We start from the raw sequence: 25772 nt of genomic DNA, 5'->3' as shown, positions 1-25772 counted from the left end.
CTTGCACATAAGTCATATCAAAATGGATCAAAGACTCAGGAGCCAAACCAGAATCTTTGTGATTTCTAGAACAAAACACAGGGCCAAGACTCTATCATATTGGTGTAGGCACCTACTGTTCCAGGATGATTTGGTTCCTTTGGTAATACTTTATATATATTTTATATAATGCATGTTTTCTAAGCTTTAATTAAATGGTTAATGTTGGAACTTGAAATAACTCTTCCTGTTTTCCTGTCACTTGCTCATAATTATTTTTGTTTATGTGTGGCTATGGACAAATTTGTTTTCTCTGTCTGCTTTGACTTTATCTCCTCCCGAAATCTCCCTTCTCCTATGATGAGTATATAAAGTCACACCAAGCCCCATGACCTGTGGCAGGCCACCTGTCAAACCAGCAGAGCCAAGAGAGCAGCAGACCGGAGCCTCTCATGGGGGGCTGCAGTCGTCAGTGCCTTCTTGGCATTTTTTTTTTGCCCAAATATAACATTTCTAAGAGAATTACTGGTATTACTTATAGACTATTCTCATTTTAAGCTTTCCTACTTGAGCAAGAACGTGTTTCTGTAGTGGGATTGGCTACTTTCCTACTTCTGTTCTGGGTGGGGTATGGTTTGGACCATGCCCAGGCCCAGGTGTGATCCTTATAGGGGGGTTGGACTGGTAGACTACAGGATGTGCAGGTCCTTTCTTGAAGGGGAAGAGTAAAGGGAAAATGGAGTGGTGTATCAGGCTGCCTCCTAGAGACTTGGGCTGCTGTGAACACAGGCAGCTCGGGCCCCACCTTCTGCACTTAGTGACTACTTTACTCCACTCAGAAGTGGAGTAAAGCAGGACAAGATGCTAGGAGGTGATCCCTGTCTGCAGAGGGCCTAGGGGTGACTTCTGCAGAGACCGGGAGGTGGTGGGGGAAACACGGTAGGCAGGAGAGCAGGTGCAAAGGCCAGTGCACCTTTGCAGATGTGTGGCTGGACGAGCCAGGCGAAGGAGGGTGGGGAGGAGGAGGAGGAGCTGCAGGACCAGCCACGTCTCCTTCCAAGGCTGGTGAGCTCTAGTTTTATTCTGAGTGGTGGTGCAGGGAGTTAGCTGTTTGTAGCAGAACATGTTAAGTTCAAGTTAAGTTTTTAGGTCACTTTAGCTGATCTGAGCAGAGCAGATTCTAGAGGATGGAGGAGAGCAGGAAGACCAGACACCCTTGTCTGCATATGCACGTGTTCAGGTACATGCACATATGCCGTGTATGTGTGGATACCACGTGTGATTATGCATGAAAGGGAAGGCATTCAGCCTCAGTGGGAAGGAAATCCGCCATCTGGGAGACAGGATGAGCCTGGAGGACACTCCCGAGTAAAGTAAGGTGGGCACAGAAAGGCGTGCCCCGCATGACCCTCACATGGAGTCAAAACAGTAGATTCTAGGAGCAGAGAAGATGGTGGTTGTCAGAGCCCCTGGACTGGGAGTGAGGACCCAGAGGGCCTGGGCTGGTGGCTATGAGATGAGAAGGCCCAGGGAGCCTTTCACCCTGCGCCGTGGCCATAGTTCAGGATGCCACAACATGTACCCATTTGTGAGGGAACCGACCTCACACACTGTTGCCATCAGCCCTTGCCCCACGTGCCCATGCACACATTCCACCTTATGAGGTGGTACACCCTCCCACGTGTGCACACATGCACACGATACCACATGTGTGCACGTTCACACATACACACACCTGGCCCTACAAGAGGATGTACCTATTCATCAGCAGGTTGGAAGCTCCATGAGACCCTGCCTAGAGCAGGCCTCTCTGGGGGCCACTGAGGGAGCTGGGCAGTGTCTGCTCAACAGCAGGTCCACCCTGCACACACCACCCCATATGCACATACACACATGCATATATACACACGTACATACACATGCAAATACGTATCACAATATCATCTTGGACATGTACAACTTTTATTTGTCAATTATACCTCAGTAAAACTGAGAATGAGATGGATTTCTTCATCTTAAGCACAATCTGTGTGTGCATGTGCACATTGATGTTTGTGACCAATGTTAAGTAATATGCCAAAGATCTGTGGCCTTGATTTCCCTAAATCCAGCTTATCACTAGTCTTGAAACTCATACATTGAAATATTTAGCAAGGTATTTGTGTTTAGTATTGTATTTATAGATAAAGAAAAGTAGCCACCGTCAAGCTATTATAACTGTACAGATGTTTGTCTTCCAAAGAGAAAATAGTTCAGAATTTTATAGCTATTTCCAAAATAAGTTCATTTGCTTAGATTTATTTATTTTTATGGAAAACAATTGGGTAATGTGTATCAAATACAAGTCCATTTTCAAATATTATTGCATTTACTCTAATTCCTTCAAATTGCTTTATGCAAATAGATTAAGGGAAGATACCAGTATGTTATCCCTAGGCCTTAATAAATTTAAATAAGCCAGATATCTAGACCTCACGTACCAATCTGGACTGGGAGAGTACCACCTGGCCTTTTAGTAGGATTTCTTTGCCGCCTGCTTACCGGGCGCTCAGTTACCTAGCAGAAGCAGAAGAGCCTAATTACAGGTGGGGCCCTCCTGGGTGTGTGCAGGAGGCTCAGGTGCCCAGCTGGGGGATTTCGCCCTCCTGGGATGTCTGGTCCCGTGGGCACCCTTCAGTGTTCAGGCAGGTCAAACACGGTGGCTCTTGGCTGAGAGCAGCGAGACCCTTGCCTCTATGAGTCCCACCGGGCTTTCAGAGGAATGAGGTGGCCAGCCAGCAGGGGGCCTCTTCAGGTGGGGCAGCTCAGGTTCGGGACATTTTGCAGAGAGGCTCCTGCGTGACAGCCACCTGAGCCAGGCCTTGTCTCTGCTTCCGTCCCTGCAGCGGAGGGCGCCTGCGGCGGGACGCTGAGGGGCACCAGCAGCTCCATCTCCAGCCCGCACTTCCCCTCCGAGTACGGCAACAACGCCGACTGCACCTGGACCATCCTGGCCGAGCCGGGGGACACCATCGCGCTGGTCTTCACCGACTTCCAGCTGGAGGAGGGCTACGACTTCCTGGAGATCAGCGGGACCGAGGCGCCGTCCGTCTGGTAAGTGCCGACGGCCTCCGCCCTGGGCACGGGCGCTGGCTGCTCACCGTCGCTGTCCGGCCGCTACCGAGACTCGTTGAAAGTGGGATCTTGGGCGGCTGTTAGAGGTCGGCGGCTGCGTGGGCACTGAGCTTGCCGTCTGCCTTCCCAGGGCCGGCGGAGGGCACCGTGGTGGGCAGGGTTTGCTCTGGAAGATGGTGTGAGCCCCGATTTCAGACCGTGGGGTTTCTTGCTCCCGGTGACGAAGCAGTGGCCGACTCTGCTCGGACACCTCATCAACTGGGCAGTTTCCTCCACGAAGGTGGGCGCCCGTCAGGGCACCAGCTCCCAGGAGGCACCTGTGGCCACAGGGCGTCACAGGCAGGCCACGGTAGCAGAGATGCCAACCCACCAACGTGTAAAACCCACCCGCCTCCTCCAGCTCTGGCCAGGGTGGCAGTGAGGCGGAAGGGAACCGGCTGACCAGAGCTGTCCACTGCAGGGCCGACCCATTGCTGTGAGCGAAAGGTGGTTTTGTTTGCTTCAGTTATTACGTTTAACGTCAACTAAAAACTACTTTGGTCACCTACTTCAGATCGTGAACTGTGAGCCACCTAGGGATATTTGTGTTGAAACCACAGATGGACACAGGGCTGGCCTTTCATATGGGGGTCGATGAGAAGGTGGGATGAGGGACTGCAAACATCTCTATGGATTTGCCTTTCGTTTGGGCGCAGAGATTCAAGGATAAAGACGTCACATATGGAACACTGTATGTAAGACAGTCCATTTTTAAACCAGTTATTGGAATTGAGTTGGGTTTTTCTCAACTTTCCAAAACTAAAGACGTTTCTATTCATGGATAAATCCTTTCCTTCATTAAGATTGTTATGGTTATGTTAAATGTTTTGCCAATTAGAGAAAAAATTAAAATACAGTCTCTCGGACACTCAAGTATTTGTTGAGATTGCCATCATTTTGCAATGTTCAACGTGAGTTGGTAGAAACAGATACTGACCTGGGAGCTGGCCTGCCTAGAGTCCATCCTGTTGTCTGCAGTGGACAATCCTGGGCGCCTGGACAAGAGAGAGGCTATGTTAAAATTTATCTTTCTAAAACTCACCAATGAAATGCCTCCTCTCTGCTGGTTGTTGTGAGAGTCAGGTGACCCATTACTTTGTCTTTTCAAATAATTACTGAAGTAGAAAATATAGGGTGACTAATTCTCAGAAATTGTATGATTGAGTGTGTGAGATTTCTAGAGAGATCAGGTATTGACTGACGGCCTCACTGCATGATTTGCAGAGAGGTAGAAGAAAGTGAGAATCCAGCGATGGCTTGCCAAGGAAGGGATCCCCAGGAAGCAGACGTCCTTCTCAGTGTCTGAGATGAAGCTGAGCTGCCCAAGCCTGCGGCCAATGGCTGTGAAACAGGACCCTGCAGAGGTCCTGCACCCCTGGTTCACACAGGAGAGTTTACCTCTGAGTCAGCAAAGCTCCCCGCTGGGTGTCTTCTTGCTCAGATGGAAATCAGGAGTCTGAGGAGGTGGTTGGACTTCGTTTGCCCTCTTCCACCCAGTGGAGTCTCCTCCCCTCCCGCCCTCTCTTCCCTGCTTGCTGTGTCTCTACCTTCTCCCGATGTGCCTCCCTGATCAACCGTGTGGTAGATCCAGGAAAGGAGGTGGTCTGAGTGTGCTAGAATCTTGTTCTCCCTGTAGTGTCAGGAGATCCTGTGACCTGTGAGACAAGAGCAGGGTCAGCCATCACTATGGTGGACAAAGTGTGGTGTGGCTGGCCTTGGGGATGGCTGCTGTCTTCTCATGCCTGCTTTCTGACTGAAGAACATTTTCCAGCTTTCTGGAACTGGCCCAGGTCTTCTCCAGGGAAGTTGGTGGGAAGGTCCTCAGTGGGGACTCTGACCGTGCGCGCTCTCTGGTCTGATACGTTCTGCGCTGGTCGGCCTCACGAGTTCCCTTTGAGTGGCAAACCCATGTTCCTCCGTGCATTCCTGTGATGATCCTCCTTTCCTGTGGCTGGTGGTGGAAGCCTGCAGGGCTGTCTTCAGTGTTATGGACGCTTACTGCTTCCTGCTGTTATCATGGGAGAAATACTGAAATGCCAGGGGGTCGAGATGGCAAGCTCTGGGGTGTGTGGCAGGACAGTGACTGAGCTCAAGCACCCGGCTTCAGCCTCCATGGCGCAGTCGCCTTCTGTACAGTCGAGGTCTGGTGTGTGACCCTGTCAGGGTAGCACCTTTGCTCAGGGGCAGGTTGGTCCCAAAAGCCTTGGACAGGTCACCGCCACAGGAGTGACAGGACAACCGAGGGACAGTTGAGTTCCCTGAGTACCTCTGCAGGAAGGCAATGAGACAAGCTGGCATCTGTCTGTGTGTTTTGTTTGTCCATTTGATTTACTGGTGACGTTTAGTGCTTGTCACTAAGTCTTTGCATTGCTTTAAATAGGACTGCTCTAAGTGGGACGCTCATCTTTCAATTACTTTGCAATGGAGGCTAAAAAGGAAAAGATGGCTCTCCTACATAACCAACCATCAAGACCTGCAGGAGCACATTTAGACTGAAAAAATGGCGTCATTTAAAGCACCTTTTCAAGTCTTTTCAAATGCATATAATATGGCTTATCTTAAAAAAGCTATTATTTTACCATAATTGCAGTAATAGTCTCTGAAGTATTTAATGGTTCAAATTGGCATATTTAAAAGACATGCCCATCCTAGGATTGCAAGAAAAGTATGAAGAAGCACTTTGGATGGATGTGACCCTTTCTCAACAAGGTCACCTTGCACAGAGGCAAGGGTGGTGTTAATGGCCGAGTGGAGTGAGTGCATACACACATGTAATTTTCCAATAATCTATGTTTAAAAGACAGAATATACAACAAGGACTCTAAGAAGACGCTGCTTGGAGAATTGTTAAGAATAGTAATAGGATTAGCTTTATTTTCATTAAATGTGAAGTGAAATTACCAATTCAGCTATGTTTTGTCAGGTTGCCATGGCTACAGTAGAGCAGTCTAAATGCAGTGGATGATGTCATGTGCCAAAGTCATCTGTATATTCAGTGTGGAGTGGGTTAGTGACTGAAACCTAATCACCTATGTGTGTGTCGATGAGACTTGGGGTTTTTTTTAATCATCAGATTTTAATTCAATACAGATTGGCTTTTTATCAATAGTTTAACAAAGGGCTGCTATTTCTAATTCAGTTTGTTACAGGGTCTAGTAATTATGGGTTTTTCCTGCAAAGCTATCCAAGCACTCTTTTAGTTTGCTGCTGTTTTTTTTTTTTCCTTAAGTAAATTGATGGTGTAGCCTATAGCTGGTAACTCTAGAAATATCAAGAAGAATGAAAATCGATTTTATTTCTGAGTTAGCCTACTCAGGCTTCTAAATTAAGACATGATGGTTTAAGGGATTAGTGCTGTATTGTCTTGGCAGGAAACAAGCGAGGGAACATTTACTCTCTTTAAAATATGCACTTTGGAACAAGAATTCATTTGCCCACCCCCTCTGTGTCAGGATTGTGTGCAAGGTGCCTAGGAAGGGAAGAGAGGAATAGTAAATGCATTAACATGGGTTCTGAAACACACTTGATGGCATCAGCCTCGGGTCATGCAGACGGAGCTCAATAGCCTGAGCCTTCTCCCCAGCAGCCTCTCCCTCGGGGCTCCCCCTGCATCCCCCACTTCAACAGGCCCTGGTGTCCTGTCAGGCCTTGTCCCTGTGTCCCCATTCAGCAGGGCCCAGCGGCCCCTCCCTCAGGTCTCCTCACCCTGTGTCCCCTTTCAACCTGACCTCGGGCTCCACTTCTGTGTCCACACAGCACCTGCTTGTGCCCCTGTGCTGCTCCTGTTGAGCTGTTTGCCACGGCTCCCGGAGTTGACTGAAGTAGCTCAGCCTGGAGGGTCCCTGGGTGGAAGAACCCTGGGTGCAGACAGGAGGAAAAAGGAGGCTGTGGAATCCCCCTTCCTGCAGAGCCTCTGTTTCTTGAGGAATCTGGAAAACCTTCCTTGCTACTCGGGAGGAAACCTTTTCCTCTGAGGTTTTTGGAGACTGACATTTTCTTGCGCTGGTCAGTGCGACTCCTCTCTTTGCCTTGCTGGATTGGGCACAGTCATACTCAGAAAAGGCTTGTATCTGCACTGTATTTTTTCCCATTAACACAGCAGTTTCCCAGTCTAATTGGTGACTGGCTGAGGCCAAAACCTAGCTTTAGAGGAGTTTTAGAAATTGAGTGACTTTCAAGAAGGGTTAGTCCCCACCTCCGATGTTGCTACAAAGCACCCCAAATTGGCTGTGGGTGTGGTGTCTATTTCATTTCTCATGACGAAGGTTATAGAAGTGCACAGTGAGGAGCAGACTACTTTAAATCCATCCTTCTACTTGGAGGCACCAAGCCCAGCAGACTTCCAGCTGCTTACTCTGAATTTCTTAATGGAAGCTTGTTGGATCTCGAACAGGTAGAGACGAGGCCAGCCCTCCGCTCCCACTGCTGTAGCGTGGTGTTCACAGCACAGTGTGATTACCAGCCACCAGACCGTACCGATCCAGGCACCTGCTGAACTTGCAGACTGAGCTGCCTTGTGAGGTCCCCTTTCTGTCCAGAGCCCTGGGGTCCATCTGGAGACCTACAGGGCATCTATTTCTCCCTTGCCTCTCCTGTCCTGTCTTTGTTTTTAGTGTTGCTTTGTCCTCTGAACTTGACCCTCCTCATGTCAACCATTCAATCTTGCTATGTCCTTTTGAAAAGAAAAAATGAGTGACATCATTCAGGAAAATGGAGGAGACCATATAGCAGCATCCTAATACCAACTACTGAAAGCTCTAGGTTTGGTTTATATTTTCACTTGTGGATTTGAATTCAGTGATGTCACTCCACAAACTTACTGCTAAGTATGTTTTGCAGCAGTTTTTATGGAAGCAACAGAACACAAATAAACAAACATTATATAGATGCACACGAGTGTGTAAGCTTCTCCTCTTCTTTAGGCTCTGTACCCTTGCTAGAGGCCTAAGGACAATGAACATATTCTTGTCACTCTTGTTCTAAAGTACTTTTAACCAAAACATAATTTTCTCAAGATTTCTTTGAATGATATATTTAAAAGAAATTATACCAAGAGGTAATATCCATCAAGGGTTTGCTATTTCCCAGACAAGCGTAAATAATATCCACCACCCCTTGGAGATGTTATTTTATACATTTCATAGGGGAGGAAAATGGGCCACAAAGAGATTAAGTCTTGTCCACCACAGCTAGCAAGAGGCAGAGGGGCAGTGAGCAGAGGACTGTCCATCTGCAACTCCTCCTGCATTACCCCAGAGTTCCGCAGACAACAAAGGGGATTATTTCCTACAAAGGAGGTCCCCACCCTGTGAGTGCCCCTCTCCTACCCTCATCACTGAGTGTTATTTATCCTTCCTGGGAGAATGAAACTCAGGGCCTGCAGTGCAGTGGATTTCCAGCCTCCTCCACCCACAGCGCTTCCAGGGGATGCTGCAGATCACCAGGTATCCAAAGCCCCAGATGTGACACCATGCCTGAAATGCACCCTCTGTGGAGCAGAGGTCCAGCTGGAGGTGCAGGGCTGGCAGCAGTCCAGGTCACTGCCAGGTGCTCCAGGGTGGGCTCCCTGGCCTCGGGTCTCCTCCTTGTGCATAATATGTGCCATCCACAGGTACCAGGGGGGTCCGAGGCTCTGCCTGGCCCTCCAGGGTCTGCACTGAGTCCGACCTTCAGAGTCCTTCACAAAGGACTGACCCACTCTAGGGGGTCATCTTAGATATCCATCATGTTATTAAGACTGGTGTGAGGTGGAGGCGGGGAGTCACACCCAGGCTTGGCTGGATTGGAATTTTATCGGGCTTAGGGCAGGAAGGGAGGGCTAGAGATGGGAAAGGGAGGTTTTTAGAGTCCCTTGTCCTCCTGGGGTTGGTCAGAGGATCTTGCTGAGCTCTATATCCTTCCAGGATCAGTCAGGAGACCCCGCTGATTGACAGGTGATATCACGCTTGTCTGTTGGCACCTGATTGGTTGTTGCCTGGTGCTTTGTTCCCTTAGCCACCTCAACGGACCTAAAACTGGGGAAGTTAAAAACGGCTATTTTAAGTAGTAGCTGGAACAGAGGAGTTCACTTCATTTATTGAGCAGTGGGAGCTCTGAGTAAAAGGTAATAGTTTACCCCAGCACTTCCTAAAAACAATTATCAGAATGAGGAGTGGCAAAGAACAACACAGGATTCCTGGCCCCTGAATTGGGACAGATGAGGGAGGCAATCGCCCCGGGGAGAACCAGGGTCTTGGTCAGTGCTGCTACAGCGGCAGACGTGGGATCTGCACCTCTGCTGTGATTGTTCACTTGTTTTGTGAAATTCCTGCCACTTAATGTATTTTTCAACAAAATGAGGATATCTATAAATCATTCAGGTTGCAGGCTATAAAAAATAATTCCCCTTTTAGGGGAATTTCCCCAAATTCATAGTACCTGTCTTTGGTTGTCACAGCTCTGTCTTTTTGGATGTGGTCCTTCATCCATGAAATAACATAAAATGCAATTAAATTAGCACTGTTAAAGAAACTTGCCTGCTCAGAACACACTGCCTTTGAAAGGTATTTGGCCCACTCCAGGCGAGCCAGTCTCAGGTGAGGGTCTCTAACTCATTTATTCTCAAAATTGGTCAATTTGCCCTAGTGATATTCCTATTGTACATTTTGATATCTTCTTTTAAAATTCCTCTCTAAGCCCTGAATATCTGATTTTTCTTTAAGTCTTTCAATTTCATGGAGGACTGGTTAGGAGAATAAGGTCCCTTTGTGGCGTTTTCCTGCCTGGGTTCCTTGCTGGTGGCACAGGCCTGGAGCCTGGCAGGCCCTTGCAGCGGGCGGTGGCCTAAAACACGGACATCTCCCTGTCGCCCCAGGGCTGGTTAAAATGCCTCCATCCTTCTGTGAGTCCCGTTAGGGAATTGTCCTGTCATTTCCTAATACAGACATATTATCATAAAGATCTTCATTTTAATGAATTATAGACTTTGGAATAGATGGCACCTGAGAAGCCCCCTGATGCAGTCCATTCCCTATCGTCTGGATAAGAGAACTGCATTCTAGGTCTATCACTTGTCCCAAACACTCGGCTGACTGGGAGAAGGGTAGGTTTTCTGACTTGGGTCCGGAGCTGGTTCTGCGGTATTACAAGGCCCTTCTCCCCCTCATGGCTCCCCCAGGTAACTGCCCTGTTTCCCTCCGTCCATCTCGGGCAGCAGCAGAGCTGGGACTGCTGACTCTGACCTGGTGTGGGTCAGCCTTGGGCCCCAGCCTTGGGGGTGCCACTTGGGAGCGTGGGGCCCAGGGCAGGTTTGCTGCCCAGATGCCTCCGCAGCACCAGCGATGGTGCAGGCTGAGGCTCAGCGGGACACGGGAGGCGGGAGGCTCTCGGCCCGACCTGCACCACTGCCTGCTTTGGTGGCTACTCAGGAGCGTGTTGCTCTGAGAAGCAGAGCCCCAGCAAGCAGAGACTGATGCCCTGGAACACACGGGTCCTTGGAAGAAAGAGTGTTGATGAAATGGTGTTGAACTGGTATTTAGTTTCAGAAGTCTGTTTGGCAAGTGACCTTTAAGTGCTATGAATTACAGAAACCTTCTTACGTGTAGGCCTTTTCTCCCCCGCCCCCCTTTTTGTGAGGGTTTCACTGAGTTGCTCTACCTCTCAACTAAGTTGCTGAGGCTGGACTCGAATTTGTGATCCTCCTGTCTCATGTTCTCGAGCCATTGAGATTACAGGCATGTGCCACTGTGCCCTGTTAGACTGGACTTTCAATGCATGTTTTGTATTTCCTGTGAACTTCTGTGGAAACACAAGCATAGTATTGATATCACTTTAAAGATTAAAACCTAAATGCTGCACTTTGTTTTGGAGCCAAATAATTCAGCATAGTATTTTTTTTTTTTATTAAGAGACACTGTCAGATAAACCACTTAATTTTGTGAATAAAAATCAAAGTAACATACAAGCTTAGCTTATTATATTGCTTAAAGCCATAACCCTTAATAAAAAGCAAAAGTATAAATGATAGAATTTATTCCAAACCATATACAGAGCCTCTTGGTATCCACAGGGAATTGGGTCCTGGGTCCCTGCAAGTACCAAGATCCCAGATCCTTGTATAAAATGGCTTAGTATTTCCATATATCCTGTGACCATCTGCCCTGTGTTCTTTAAATCAGCTCAAGATCACTTACAATACGAAATTCAACGTAAAATCTACGTAAATCATTCTACACTGCATAACTACCAGAAATAAAAACCTGTGCATGCTGAGTGTAGGTGCAGTTTTTTCTGAGAGTTTCTGGCCTGTGGTACTTCTGGTCTGTGATGCGTGGACACAGAGGGATGACCGCATCATCTATTCACTGTGTTTCTCAACACTTACCGTGTGTGGGACCACCTAGGACTTTCCTTAAAATGCAGCATGTGACCCTGTGGTCTGCAGTGGGTCCTGAGAGGCCCTCTGAGCAGCATCCAGGGGATGGGAACACTCCTGGCTATGGTGTAGCGGAGGGCTGGGGGGCCTGTGTGTGGCAGGGGTACTTGACAGCAGCAGAACTGTAAACCATAAGTAATTAATTATTAATCATTTCAATTCTTCTGGAACATCATTTCAGGAATTATGCTATTTCAGGAGAGAGAAAAGTGGAATTGCATGGAAATGGAAAGAGACCCTCATTGTTATAAAAAACTACATAAAAGAGGTTGTGAGGGGAATTGGAAGAAAAATAAGGAGAGAAATGAATTACAGTAGATGGGATAGAAAGAGAAGATGAAGGGGAGGGGGATAGTAGAGGATAGGAAAGGTAGCAGAATACATCAGTCACTAGTATGGCATTATGTAAAAATGTGAATGTGTAACCTATGTGATTCTGCAATCTGTATTTGGGGTAAAAATGGGAGTTCATAACTCACTTGAAACTATTGTTCGAAGTATGATATGTCAAGAGCTTTGTAATGTTGTGAACAACCAATAAAAAAAAAAATAAAAAAAAAAAAAAAAAAAAAAAAACAAATAATCCCTGAGAATGGAAACGACAGAGAAGTGTGTGTGGGTATCATAGGCATGGCAGGTGTGAAATGGGAAGTGCAGATGTGGGGAAACATGGGAACATAACTGAGAGGAGAGAAAGCCATGCGTTGTTTTGACAGGACAATAGAAACAGCTTAGACGTTTTGAAAGCAGGCTCTTGAATGAAGCTCAAATACAATGCATTTTTTTTTCTCAAAGGTGTAGCTCACTTCTCCTGGTAAATGAGGATGCTTTGGGAGTGTTGGGTGGACGGTAGAAAAGAGCCAGCTGTTTGTGTGAGCAGGCGGTGCAGTATGGACAGGGCCCTGGTGATCACAGCAGTGGAGAGGAAGGGGAAGCTGGCCTGTCGCACCTGCCCAGGTGCCTCACCAGCCTTCCCAGTGGCCCTGCAGTGATGTTTCAGCTTGTCCCTTTCTGGGAGCCGGCTAAGCCTTCAGGGGTACAGGACCCGAGGCAGCAGCATGAGACTGGGGACACCTGTGCATGCTGAGGTCCACCTCATAACCAGAGACCTGGCAAGACTCCACCTAACTTTGAGAATATGGGGAAGAACCACAGAGAAAATGTTACTGCTGCCAGCTAGAGGGACGGCATTACAAAGCTCTTCCTCACCCTTTTAAACCAGTCCCTTCCCTGCGATCCCAGGGCATGGACAGTGGTAATGGAAAGGCTCCATGGTGCTCCAGAGCACAGTGGACCTCGCCTCTGCGAGGTCCCAGGGTCCTGTTCTGGGTCTGGCCAATTGGGCACACCTGGCCCCACCTAATTTACATGGTCTTTTTCTGCTCAGCAGCATTGTTAATGCTCAGTAAACTTCTAAATGGGCCAACTTCTAAATGGTATGGAAACGACCTGTGGTGAGTCAGTTCTCTGTGGAGTCTGCCAGGCCTCACCTTGGCCCATGTGAGTCCACCAGCAGCCCTGAGGGGGGTCTGCAGCTTCCATCCCCCTGGTGCCGCTGAGGAAGTGGGGCTGGGAGGGCGCTGAGTGGCCTGGCACTTCAGCTCAGGTCATGGTGAGCCAGCGGCTGCACAGTGAAGACACCCCACAGGGAGCCTGTCACCCTGCTGGCCCTGCCAAGGAGGCTGCAGGGGCTCCTCCTCTTGAGCTTGCAGGGCCAGGTGTTTATTGAATGCATGTGGAGTGGACCGCCAGAGAGTCTTCCTCTGATCCTCTCTTGGAAGAAAAGATTATGGCAGATTGTTTTAAAAAAAATCACCAGTCTAATTTATCATATTTAAAATGAAAAATTTGAGTCATGTTATGGAACATAGTGTTGAAAGACTTGGGTAAACATTTGCATGTCTTGGGTGGAGAGAATGTTCTGGATCTGGGATCCTTGCGGTACATTGTGCATTCAGCACACCATCTGTCTGATGGTCTCTTGACAAGTCTGCCTGCCTCATGCAAGTAGTAGCAGTTGGCATGAACCCCCAGCTGTGGGACTTCCCTGTTCACATGTGCAGTCCACTGGAGGGGTCGTGATGAGTGGGGAGCTCATGCCTCTAAGGAAAACCCAGGGAATTTCAGGGACGCTCTGTGACACCTGTGGGCTTCTCGCCTGAGAAGGCGCTCCACCATCACTCCTGCACTCGAAGGACTCATGCGGTGGCCAGCTATTGGCCAGCTCAGCCCTGGAGACCTAGAGCCGCAGCCCTCGGGTCCACGTGGAACACCTGGAGTGGGAAGAGGCTCCAGGACCCCAGGGGTCTCCATTCCTTGTCACATGGTCCCACTGAAAAGAAGCCTGGAGAGAACAGAAGATGCTGAACTCTCCAGAATTTCCAAAGGATGGACAGTAAACCCTATGTACTTTCATTACATGAAGAAAAGACCACACAGCACCGACATAGTTGGGGAAAGAAGAGCATCAATGAGGCATAAAAACCCAAATAAATTAGCTGAAGGAGGAAAAGAGTTCCATCACTAATTCAAGTGGAAAAACAGGTCACAAATCCAAACTGTGTAGCAAAGTACAAGCAAAGGGAACAGAGCCATGTGCAAATCATGGGAACAAAACTGCTTTAGCAGAGGCATGAGACGAAATGATCTCCTTGATCTTAGTCCAGGAGAAAGTACTTGATGATACCAGAAATATATCAGCAACTATACGTTACCCTGCCTTCAATCAGGAAACCCCACCTCTTCCTGGTGTACGTTGATTATAATGTGACAAAGATAGCATTCAAAGTAGCTCAGGTGCAAAGCAAGTTCACTTCTTTCCCCTCGTGATGGAGTTCTTGCCTCTACCTAAGGTTGCTAATATAATTCATAGCTCGTTTGATGATTGACAGTTATATAAGAGAACACTTTATAAACCATAAAGCACTCTATAAAGATGAATTCAGTTTTCTAGAAAATAAGTATTTAATTGGGAACAGAAGATGTTGTTGAAAATAGAAATGTAATCAGTTTTAAATGGACGATGTTGCTGATTCTGGTGAACCTGTCTTTTAAAATAACCAAGCTGTTGTAGGCACCCCAGGGATTCCAACCCTGGGGTGCTCTGCCCCAGGTGTAATGTGTGGCCCTGGAAGTGTGGGCTGTGCCTGAGGTTCACCGTTCACATTATTGAAGGCAGATGGCCTTTTAGAGCATGCCTCTCTGTTTATGAGGTTTATTTGCAGTTTCCTGCAACATGAGAAGCCCTTAAAATGGAGATACTTTTCTCAAACTGTAGTCAGCTCGGGCTGCCTTCGTAGATTGCTATAGACTAGGTGGATTAGATGACAGACATGTCTCACAGTCCCCGAGGAGGCTGGGGTCCAGGATTAAGGTGGGGTGCCCCAGGGATTGTGGGGGAATCTCTCCCTGGTCTAGGGACTGTGCCTTCTTTGATGAAGAATGCACCCCCAAGTGACCCTTATAAGGCCACCAGTCCCATCCTGGCCCCTCTCTCATGACCTCATCTCACCCTCTTACTTTCCCAAGACCCCACTTTTTAATAGCTTCACTTGGGGGCTGTGGCTTCAGCATATGAATTTTGCAGCCACACAAGTGTTCAGCCCACAGTGCACAGCCTACCCGCTGGTTAAAATGCACGTTTGCCCCACTCCACCGCCTCAGACGTGCTGAAACCTCCGTCATCTTTCATTAGTCATCCTATCATGCCCTGTAATAGCTACCAAATCAACGATACCTGTCTGGCACCTTCAACACCCCTTGCAGAACAAATTGGATCACACTGCAGTCTACTCCCAGAAAAGAAGATGTCCTAAATTTCCTGACCTAAAACACCCTATACATTATTGAGAACTGGCTGCACCGTGTCTGGAAATGCTTGTGTCTGACCTGCACTGTCAAACAGGATGAGGGGCCAGGCAGCTTGTCTCGGTGTGCAAAACAGAGCCATGCAAATTCACTGGATGTGGCTTGGATCCTCTGTGTATATCTGCAGGGGCCTTCCTGTGGCCCAGGTGTGGCATGAGCTCTTTTTATTTTTCTCAGCTATTTGTTGTAAAGCACTCACTTCAAGGAGGCCGTTTAAAGAACAGTGTCACCTGTGGCTAGCAATCAGATGCTTATGAGGACATTAATTCCCCACGCGCTCCTGTTCCTGCACTGTGTATTCTTCATTAGGGCTAATGGGAGTGCAGGGAAGAGATGGGGGGAGAGACCTCTGTAAATCATGGACGCATGCAGAAGGGGAGGTGCTCCTCTGTAAGAGCATTAGCACAGAGACGCACTGACACAATGTGCTCAGTCACAGCCTTTATGCCCACCTCAGAGTGTTCAGTTAGTGATAATGAGAGTCCAGCTGGGCAGGAGCAGTTCCAGCCCCACTGTGAGAGGGTCGCCGCACCCACCAGCCACACTTGTCATTCAGATCACCCCCTAAAACACGCCTTCACGAGACCCTAGGAGGAGCTGTTTTCAAACCCTTTGCCAGGTTTCTGGGTGTGTTCCAGGCTGTGTTTTAGAGTGTGTTGAGATATTTAAATTACCTACTCAATGGCTTCTTGCAAGGACGTCTTTGCTGGTAGGTAGGCATCAAGATATGGATAGAAAAACTATGAGCTAAGTGCATGAATTGTGAATATTTTATAAATGAGCAAAAATTATACGTGCTTAAAACAAAGCCCTGCAGGCGAGCAGAGTATGAGCAGTGGGCTAAGGTGGGCAGGTGGTGGGGGTGGGGGGTAACCTGCCCGTGGGGCCCAGGCTGCCCGGGCGGCTGAGGGCCTGTGTGCCCAGGCTGCCTGAGGGCATTCTCAGCCTGCTGGGCTGAGGCCTGGGCGCCCTGGAGTGCCGCCAGCGCCTCTGAGGGTGGCAGGTCTCCACACAGGCCGTTTCTGCAGTGCCCAGGAGGCTGATCCTGAGGCCAAGGCTTGCTGGCCCTTCAGCTGCCCAGGAGGAGCCTGTCAGGAGGCGCTCACTGGCTGGAGGTGGAGCTGGCAGGCGCAGAGGCTCAGGCTCCCAGCCATGGGGCAGCAGGGGCTCTCCAGGGCGCACTGTGGGGAGCCCCCATGTGAGGTGAACAGCACAGGCAGGCACCACGGCAGCTCCACATCATCATGTGGATGAAATGAGACCAGACATCAGTAGCATTCTCTAGTTTTTAAAACTTATTAATATGTTTTTATGAATTATATCCAGTAACTTTTTAATACATGCAAAATAATGTAAAGAATTTAGAAACAAAATACAAGAGAGCAAATTGGTGAACATAACTATAGACTAAAAGAATGGTTGAAACAAAGGTTTAATTTTTAATTTCCATGCCTCTATGGTAAGAAGAAAAAGCTAGCCATTCACCACCTTCTCATTAGCAGAAAAGAAAAGCTTCCCAATTCCTCTCGAGTGGCAGATTTTTTTCTAAGCACTAAATTTGAAAATAAAATTTAAGCTGGGGTTTTATGTCAGAGTTGCACATTAATAAATACGTCTGATACTGTGAACATTCAGAATGCCTTATTTTAAAAGAAAATTACCTGAGTGCTCTTCAAGGTGATTTGTGTTTGTTTTGACTCAAGCCTATGCCATCCAAAACAATTCACAGAGGATGTAAAAAAAAAAAATCACCTGCAATAACAACAAAAAACACCAAGTCCTATCCTAACCCTAGCCCCGTGTGTGTGCCTGTAGCACATTCCTTCAGCATCTCTGCTTACGACAGCCCGGGCTCCAGCAGGATATCCAGAACAAGAGGGGACGGGTCTGTGTTCAGGGAAGCCCTGGTCTAGATGGACGGTGTAGCAGATGCTTATCACGGTAGGAGGATATAGTAAGTGTCACATCATGAGGAAAGCTGTGACTTTTCGCTGGTTGCAATCTCAAATTAAAATAGCACTTCAGTGTGGGAGATCGGGGCATTTTTAATCATAAAAACTTCATCTGAGGATTTTTGAAAGGGAGATATTAGGAGAAAGGAAAGAAGCATAAACCCAAATGGAGACAGATGAAGAAAAGAGGGCTGTAACTCCCCGACCCACTCCCACCCCAGCCTCCCCCTCACACACACATCCCGACTCAGACGTCACAGTCCATGCTTGTTCTGGGCAACATGGAAAATGTTAGGCCAGTTACTATTATAATTCTCTGGCAAATGTGGGCAGTTTTCAAGCAAATGTCAGAGTTCAAGAATTACAAGGCCTGGTTCAGGCACAAGTGAGGCAGGAATCGCCTATGGAGACGCACCTTGGATCCCAGTGTGCCCTGGAGATGCCGGCTCTCCCTCGGCCACCCCGTCCCGGAGAGAGCCCTGAGGTTAGGACGATCCTCTGTCTAAACAACTTGAACCTGAATGCACCTTTGTGTGTCAAATTTCCCGAAGTTTAAAATTGTTTGATCTCTTAGGCCACGTTGCAGTTGTGGTAAGCTCTATTTTGTGCCACAAAGTCAGTTGGGGTGTCTAAAGTGGTAATGAAGGCCAAGCACTTAGTTAATAATGTTTTGATCTTGGTGACATCAGTGTACCTGTGAACATGATGCCTGTGTATGGCAGTTGTCATTCCCTAATGACGTGTGGCTATAACAAAACCAGCCTTCAGGAGGAAAGCTGGATTAAACACATCTTTAATCCACGATGGATGTTAAAAATGTTTCCTGCCATGGGGAACACAGGAAGGGCTTCACGGTGAGACCTGCCCGGCCCCAGGGCCAGCCTCTTCACAAGGCCATCAGTGGACCCGAGTCCATGCTGTCTCCATCATCTGGAGATCACCTGCTTAGGCCAAGCTTATTGGAGGATTCGTTCCATTTCTAGTTTTACCTGCTTTTTCCAGGCTCTGCACTCTGACATCCTAAGTTTACAACAAATACCTACAAATTATCCTGAGATGGGTAAATCACAGCAGAAATGCAGTGTTCAAGCTGTAAGGAAGGAGGGGCTGGAGAGGCAGAGGAACAGGAGGGAGCAGAGGGAGCCCAATCCCATGTATCTACCTGATTTTGGAAACGCTGGTTTTAGAACACTGCAGGTATGTTCCTCAGTGAAGGAGAAAGAACATAGATTGTTAAATTTTAAGGGTCAGAAATGAATATTTCATTGATGGGTCTGAGGGTGGCGTTGACGTCTGCATGGTCCAGGTGCCAGCTCTGCCCGCTACAGCTGTGCACACGTGGCCAATAGACCAGCAACTCCACCCACCTCTCCTAAGCCAGAGAGGAAAGAGCAGTGCCAGCCTCTGTGGGGCCCATGGTGGGTGTAGCCCAGCTGGTGCTCTCTTCCTGTGGGTCTGAGTTCCCCCCACGTTTAAGGTTTACCTTAAAGCACTGTGGTACTTTTAAGGGAGTAGCCCAAGGGCTCAGACAAAGAAGCCACTCAAAATGGAATGCAAATACCTATGCGTGCGTATAGACACATGTAACTTCATAACATACCCTAAAACACATGTAACTGCTTAGCTAACACAGTTCAGTGAAAATAAAATTTAGGTCTGATAGTTACCAAATTGATTTTTTTTTAATAAAACAATCTAAGAAATGAGATATGATGAAATAGACAACCCTTGGAGTAGTTTGTTTTGTTTTAATTTACAGAGTGCTTTGGCAGGCATCTAAACATCGTGCAGTACCTTCTTACTCTAAATCCTATCCCTAAAAGTCACCCAAGGACCTAGTCCAAGTCACTGAGGGGTGCTCATGGACAAAGATGTGAATCGTCACATTCTAAACGATGGCCTGAGGTTATGGGTCGGACACGGGGCTGGGACCTGCAGTCTGCAGAGGCTGGGAGACCTGGGCATGTGGAAGGTGAGTGCTTTCAAGGCGAGCGAGCTCACAAGGTACATTTCCAGTGACCTCAGCAGGATCGGCCTGTGCCACATGGCCTCTCTGGGATATTGCCTGCTCGTGGTCAGGGGCCTCCACGGGGGCCCTGGGAAAGGGCACACTAGCCATTTGGGAAGCCCGTGACCTCCAGCGAGAGTCTTAGGACTTTGGACCCGTTTTTGTTATCTTTCAAGTGAGCTCACGAGAGGGACTTCCTTGCAGGTTTGTGGAAATACCCGAGCTATTTAGATACAAAGTCCAGGAGGAGAGCCTCAAGATGCTGCTGGCCCTGTTTATCTGGGGAAGGGGTCGGTTTGAGGCCCAGGTCCAGGGCTGTCAGCACGGCCTCTCACCAAGTCCTGCCCTGTGTGACCAGATTTTGACGACCAAGGTGGCGCTCTGATCACTGGGACTTGGGAGAGCCCATTTCAACTGTGCCCAAGAAACACCGATGACTTCTTTAAGTCAGCACTCTTCTCCACCCCAGAGACGGCCGAACTAACATACCAAGGAAGCCGCTCTCCTGGCCGTGTTCCGCGCTAGTGGAAGGACACCCAGTGTGAGGCGGACCTGATCGTCTCCGTGGGTGTTGGAATATTGACCTTTCAGTTCTAGAAATTAAAGAAGCATCAACTGTAAGAGAAAAAGAAATGAATTTATCTGACAAGTAAACAATCTAAAGATACTCAGAATAATTTAAAATCATGTTTAAATATTCATGAAACCAATACATAAGCAATTAAAAATAAACACAAGTTATATCTTATTCAGAATCTTAGTTCATGCATCGCTGCTGCAGAATTGTACTCTAAAGCTTAGGTTTTCTCCACTTGGCTCTCACCAGTTCCAGACAAAGAAATCTAGCATATGAAATGTAGATGTTTATCTGTGCACATTGAATAAATCTCTTTTATTCTCATTTTCAATTTTAAAAATGGTTGGATAAAAAAATGGAGAAAAAAATAAGGTTTGGGAAGTGGTGCACTCACTCATTTGAAACTAATGAAAATCTAATATTGAAGTACTAAAGAAAATAACTACAAATATGTGAACAATAAATTTTAAATAAAAATGTTATTAAAAATGAATGGTCAAGCTGGACACAGGAGTGCATGCCTGTAATCTCAGTGGCTCAGGAGGCTGAGGCAGGAGGATTGCTAACCCAGACACAGCCTCAGTAACTTAGGCCTTAAGTAACTCAGTGAGACCTTGTCTAAAAATTTAAAAAAATATTAAATAAAAAGGGCTGGGATGTGGCCCAGTGGTTAAGTGCTAAGCACCCCTGCGTTCAATCCCTAGTAACACAACAAAGGGGTCAAAGGATACTTCCTTTTGACTCTGTGGCAGCAAGTCCTCTGTTGGGCTTCAGAGTTCCACGGAAGGAAGGAGGTGACCATGGCCTCTGCCTCGGTCTTCTTCCAGACACTGCTGGGCGAGAACACAGCGCTGCTGTGAACCACAGCCTTTCCTCATGGGCCCCCTTTCCAAGACCAGCCGTGGGCCTCTTCTCACCAAGGCCTGCATTATCTGGGCCCTGGGATAAGCTTTCCCAGCAGAAGCTGGTGGACTGAGTGTCCTGGTGCTACTTCACGGAGCAAGAATCATGCTCCTGTTGTTTACTAATGGTTTATGATTACGTTTTTATAAGGATTGTGAATGGATTCCAATTAATGGTTAGAAAAAATCAATGCCCAATTTAACTCATATCTCATAAATGAAGGGAACATTATTGTTTTGCCATAGATGTCATAAATATCCAAATTGTCCAAAAATCATATGTGCATTGAAGAAAAGTAAAATAAAATTCCATCGACCTTTGTTACTCATAGAGCTGTTTTTATATAACACAGATAAATGACAAAGCCAAGGATTCTGAGAACCCAGTTGTCTGTCCACAAATTCACAGCTGGGTGGAGATTGATGCGCTTCCTCCCCGGGAGGAATATGGCTATAGGAGCCTCGGTGGCTGGTTGTCGGGGCCCTCTGTGTGGGTTTCACCCACAGGCGGCTGGGCAGCACCCCCCTTTTGGAGGAAGCAAAGCAAAGAACGGGATCCGAGTGCAGAGACCACTAATGAGCCTCCTCAGGAAGGCTGCCACTGATTGATTAGCAGGTGCCAATTTCACCTTGCTTCTGCCAATCACAGGTTTTCATGGTGGGTCTACAAAGCACACGGTAGTTCCACTGTCATAAACCCGTGTTATGATGTCGAATCTGCACAAAGTGACACTCTGAGGCGAGTGTCACTCTCCATCTAAAATCTGCCTGAAGGTGTCAGACACGGTGCGAGATGGTGTGGTTCATGGGTCACCCCGCTCCAAGTCCCAGGTTTGGGCTGTTGCTCCATCAACTGTTGTAAAGAGTTTGAAGTTGCTCGTCCCTTGACAATATTCCTTTTGGAAAGAAGAGAATAATGTAATGCATTAGTGATTTCCTGGCTGCTTGTTATTCTAATTTTTGTTCTCCTGCTAATAGAACTTATGGATATTAATCAATATGTTCCTCCATGCAGTTTCTAGCTCACAGAATGGCTATTCACTCCTAACTTCACAGTCTTTATCAGGTGACGTTTTGGCAGCCTCTGTCATGCACCTTGCATATAAATGCGCATAGTAACTTTCCAATTGTTAACACCAGCTCTCGGCTTAAAAACAGTTTGGTGAAAAGATCTATGTTATATAAAATTTAAAATAGTTTAATACATTTCATTTTACATGTTGCAAAGTTGACCATTAATATTTTAGGTAGAGAAAATCCTGGGTTTTTAACTGGTGCTGTTGGGATTTGTTCTATCTAATTGAGAAAATTTCTTATGGCGTGATAGCCGAAATTGTGATACATTTTATTTTATTTTTTTAAACAATTTCATCTGGCATCAGCTGATTTAATGTCTCCACTCCAGTGAGCTAGGCCATCTTGTGGAGCCTTAAAGGGCGATTGATGGATGACTGGACTGTTACTGTGTATCCCTGTATCTCAGTTTGAGACAGTTATTTCACCAGATAAGTACTGAATCTCTTTATGAGCAAGGGCTATCATTGTTACAAAAAAGTATACATGGATTGTCACTCATTTTGAAGCCAATATTTAAATAATTTGTAAAAAGTGATCACTATGTCATTTTATTTTTTATTTAATCTTTTTAAAGTTCTACCGCATTGTAAAAAGTAGCTACTCCATATTATTTGCACAAGCTATTTTGAATATCTTGGTCTGAGTGAAAAGAAAAGATAAATATTTAATTTCCCTACTCTATTGAAAACTACATATTTGATTCCATTTCTTGAGGGACATGAGAAATGAAAAAGTCAAATCATATTTGATTCAAATTCAAAGAAAAAGAATTATTGGCATTATTTGTGACACAAAAAGAGATCTTCTAAAACCTCTGGACTTGGCACCTTCGGGTAGTATGAGAGAGTGCATGGTGTGGATGTGGTGCGTGTGTGAGCACACCCATGAGCACACACCTGTATATCCATGTGTACACCCATACACTCAAAAGTAGCAAGTAACGGGCAGGGTGATTTCCTGGAAGTGGCTCCTGCGTCCCAGGGCACACTGGCTGCTGGTTGTGGGTGGACACCGCACTCCTGACCTTGGAAAGCGATGACAAGCCTCTACCACATCCTCCTTGCCAGGGCCAATGCTGCTGTGGAACGTTTAGGTAACGAAACGAAAGCATCCGGAAGCATGGTAACGTTTGTATTACTTTTTAAAAAGTCGTAGAACAAGAAGAAAGCCTAGTACTCTTTAGAAATACATTTCTACTCATACAGGAAAGACTGATTGGAATGGGTGATATAAAAATAATAGACTTCAGAAATTTGCAGCATATTTGGAGACAGTGTTGGTATTTCACACATGCTTCACTTTGCTGGCGGGGTCTAGCTGTTCACAATGGCCAACTAATGCAGTTAAATATTCTTCTGAAAACCCGCCCTCCAGCACCAGGCAGAGTGTGGACAGTCAGCGGACACTCAAATCCCTGTGCGGGGGAGCTCCCTCCTGTGCAGGCTCCAGCGGGCAGACCACATGCAGCCGCGCTTTAAGTTCATGCCGTAGTGCTGCGTGCTTCCAGGCAAAACAGGGGTTTAGGAGGAGTGTATTTCCATGAGTTCCCACCTGGCTATCAGCAGCCTCCCGGCGATTAGAACAGGTATCACCAACACTTACCTACAGTCTCCCTGTAAATATCGTGATAAGAGAAAGTAAACTTATATACTTGCTCATACAGTAAATGAAGTTTCCTCTTAAGTATTGTGAACAGTTTTCATGTAGTTTTTGATTGGTAGTTTCATTTCACTAATTTCCTATTTTTATCATTTGGCTGATTTTCCTATTTCATACTTTAGTAATGTTTTTCCTTTATTATAAAATGCTGAGATAAATGTCAGGTGTAAGTTAGAATGTCCAAAACTATTTCTGTAAGCTATTTTGAAAGAGTTAATATTAAATGAGATTCTAGGAAAAAGCAACAATATTACAAAACTAAAGATGGGTAACTTATTTAACTTGTTCTTAAAAAATAATAATAATACTCAGTCGATATTTTAATTTGAGTTGTTTTTCTTTCCTTCAGAAAGTGATAGAAAATCACCTGTATGAAAACTTAGTGGATGCACATAAATCGAGTTATTTCAAATGATTCCTATACCAGGTACAAAAAAAAAAAATTCGACATTTAATTCTACAATCCACTACACTAGGGAAAGTTCCTTTGGATTAATGTGAGAAAATGCATGTGCTTTGGTGGCATATGAAACAGTAATTTATTCCATCCCAAGAGGGAGCCTTAGGAATAGGAGAGTGATATCATGGTGTCCTTCTCTGAGCCTCTGCTTTGTTCTCTTTATCACGGAACAGTGTTGTCCTGAGGCTCACATGAGGAAATGTGAGTAAAAGCACCCCAAGAGGAAAATATGCTCGAGAATTATGCCACTGTGTTTTAAAAAGTTTATTGATTGATCTTTATCGCCTCGTATTTAAAATCCAGTCCTACATTTGGGAGTTCTGATTCGCCAGAGAGATCATTCAAAGTTCTAAACTTGCAATTGGATTGGTATAAAGGGGCAAAAGAGTCTTGAAAAAGATCTAGGGCAGATGAGCAGGCAGAGCAGTCATGTGCCTTTCACAGAACGCAGATGAGGCCCCAGCTGCAGCCCAGGGAGGCGCAGGCCAGTCCTGCCGAGGTGAGGAGAATATCAATCAATCACAGCTCCAGATGCAGCAGGCGAAGGGCGGACACTGAGGCTGAGGACAGCTCTGCTCAGGAACAGGAAACCTAGTGTTGCCCCCTCCGCTGTGCCAGAGGCACATCAATGGAGTATTTAGCAGTGAGTTCAGAAGCACTTTCTGATGCCTCTCAGGGGCCACCCAGAGCCAGCTCCCTGGACACACCAGGACTACTTGAACTTGCTGAGCTGAGAGGTGCCTCCAGGTCGGGGTATAAACACACCTGTATTAGAGGTTCCAAGTGTTAATTGATAACCTGAGCTGATGGAACACGGAGTGCTCCCGGCCATCCGGTGGAGATTACCTCGGAGTTTTCCTTCTCTGGTGTTCACAATTCTGGTTTCCATAGCAATACTCGATTGCAAAATGCCAAAATCTGGCTTCAGGGGCTTCAACTGTACTCTGGCCTCCTTAATATCAGCAATTATAAACTTACTTGCAGATTTTTTTTTTCATAAGCACAGAGGCAAGTGTTTCTTATGGCATGTCCTTGTGACAATAAAATCTCTTTTCCCAATCACCCTTGGCTCAGGTTCCCAGCTTGGACAGAAGGACAAAACAAGCTGCTTGTGAAATCTCTGGCTGCTTCTGGATTTTAACTCTTCTGTCTTTACCAGGAATATTGCAAAGCTTTTCAACTTCTGTACTCTAGTCTTTTATATCAATTACATTGGCAGGTTCTCCTGGGCATGTGTCTGTTCTGTAAAATTATACCCACGGCTTGAGAGGTTCTTGCAGAACCACTAAAGCTCTCATAAAAGTAGCTGTTTTATAGCACATTGCATTGTCTCAAGACCTCGCTCACAAGGATTAAACATCAGAGCTGTGTGCATCCCAGCCTGCTTAGTGCCTCTTGGGATTAGCAGAGCAAGATTGATCAACAACTTCTCTTGCGTGAGGAGAACTCTGAGTGAGATCCTTGGAGTAGCGTAGCATGAGGGGTTTTGCTGCCATGAGGTTTCTGCAAGTCACCCAGAGCGTGGCATTCTAATTTGGCAGCCTTGTAGAAACCCCTTCTAGATGTGCACTTGCTGTCGAAATCTCCTTTCTCCTGGGAGGTGTCAGCTTTCTTCTTCAGTGAATTAAAATGATAATGCCCTACATTCCTTGGTGGCAGCTGCAGATGGTTACTTGATTGTCACTTCTTCAGCTGAGAGCCTTAACAATGCCCATGAGTGACACA

General features: G+C 46.6%; 1 protein-coding gene across 2 annotated transcripts in view; it reads left to right on the top strand.

Moving 5' to 3' along the window:
* Csmd1 (CUB and Sushi multiple domains 1) overlaps positions 1–25772 on the top strand; it is a 1629066-nt gene that overhangs the window by 841502 nt on the left and 761792 nt on the right. For both annotated transcript variants that reach the window (XM_040292009.2, XM_040292008.2), the window contains exon 5: positions 2865–3072. In XM_040292009.2, the coding sequence (XP_040147943.1) occupies positions 2865–3072 (208 nt within the window). The remainder of the gene's footprint in view (positions 1–2864; positions 3073–25772) is intronic.

Source organism: Ictidomys tridecemlineatus, chromosome 14 (assembly GCF_052094955.1).
Source record: "Ictidomys tridecemlineatus isolate mIctTri1 chromosome 14, mIctTri1.hap1, whole genome shotgun sequence".
NCBI lineage: Eukaryota > Metazoa > Chordata > Mammalia > Rodentia > Sciuridae > Ictidomys > Ictidomys tridecemlineatus.
The sequence above is the reverse complement of the archived record's forward strand: the minus strand, read 5'-3'. Positions and strand labels throughout refer to the sequence as shown.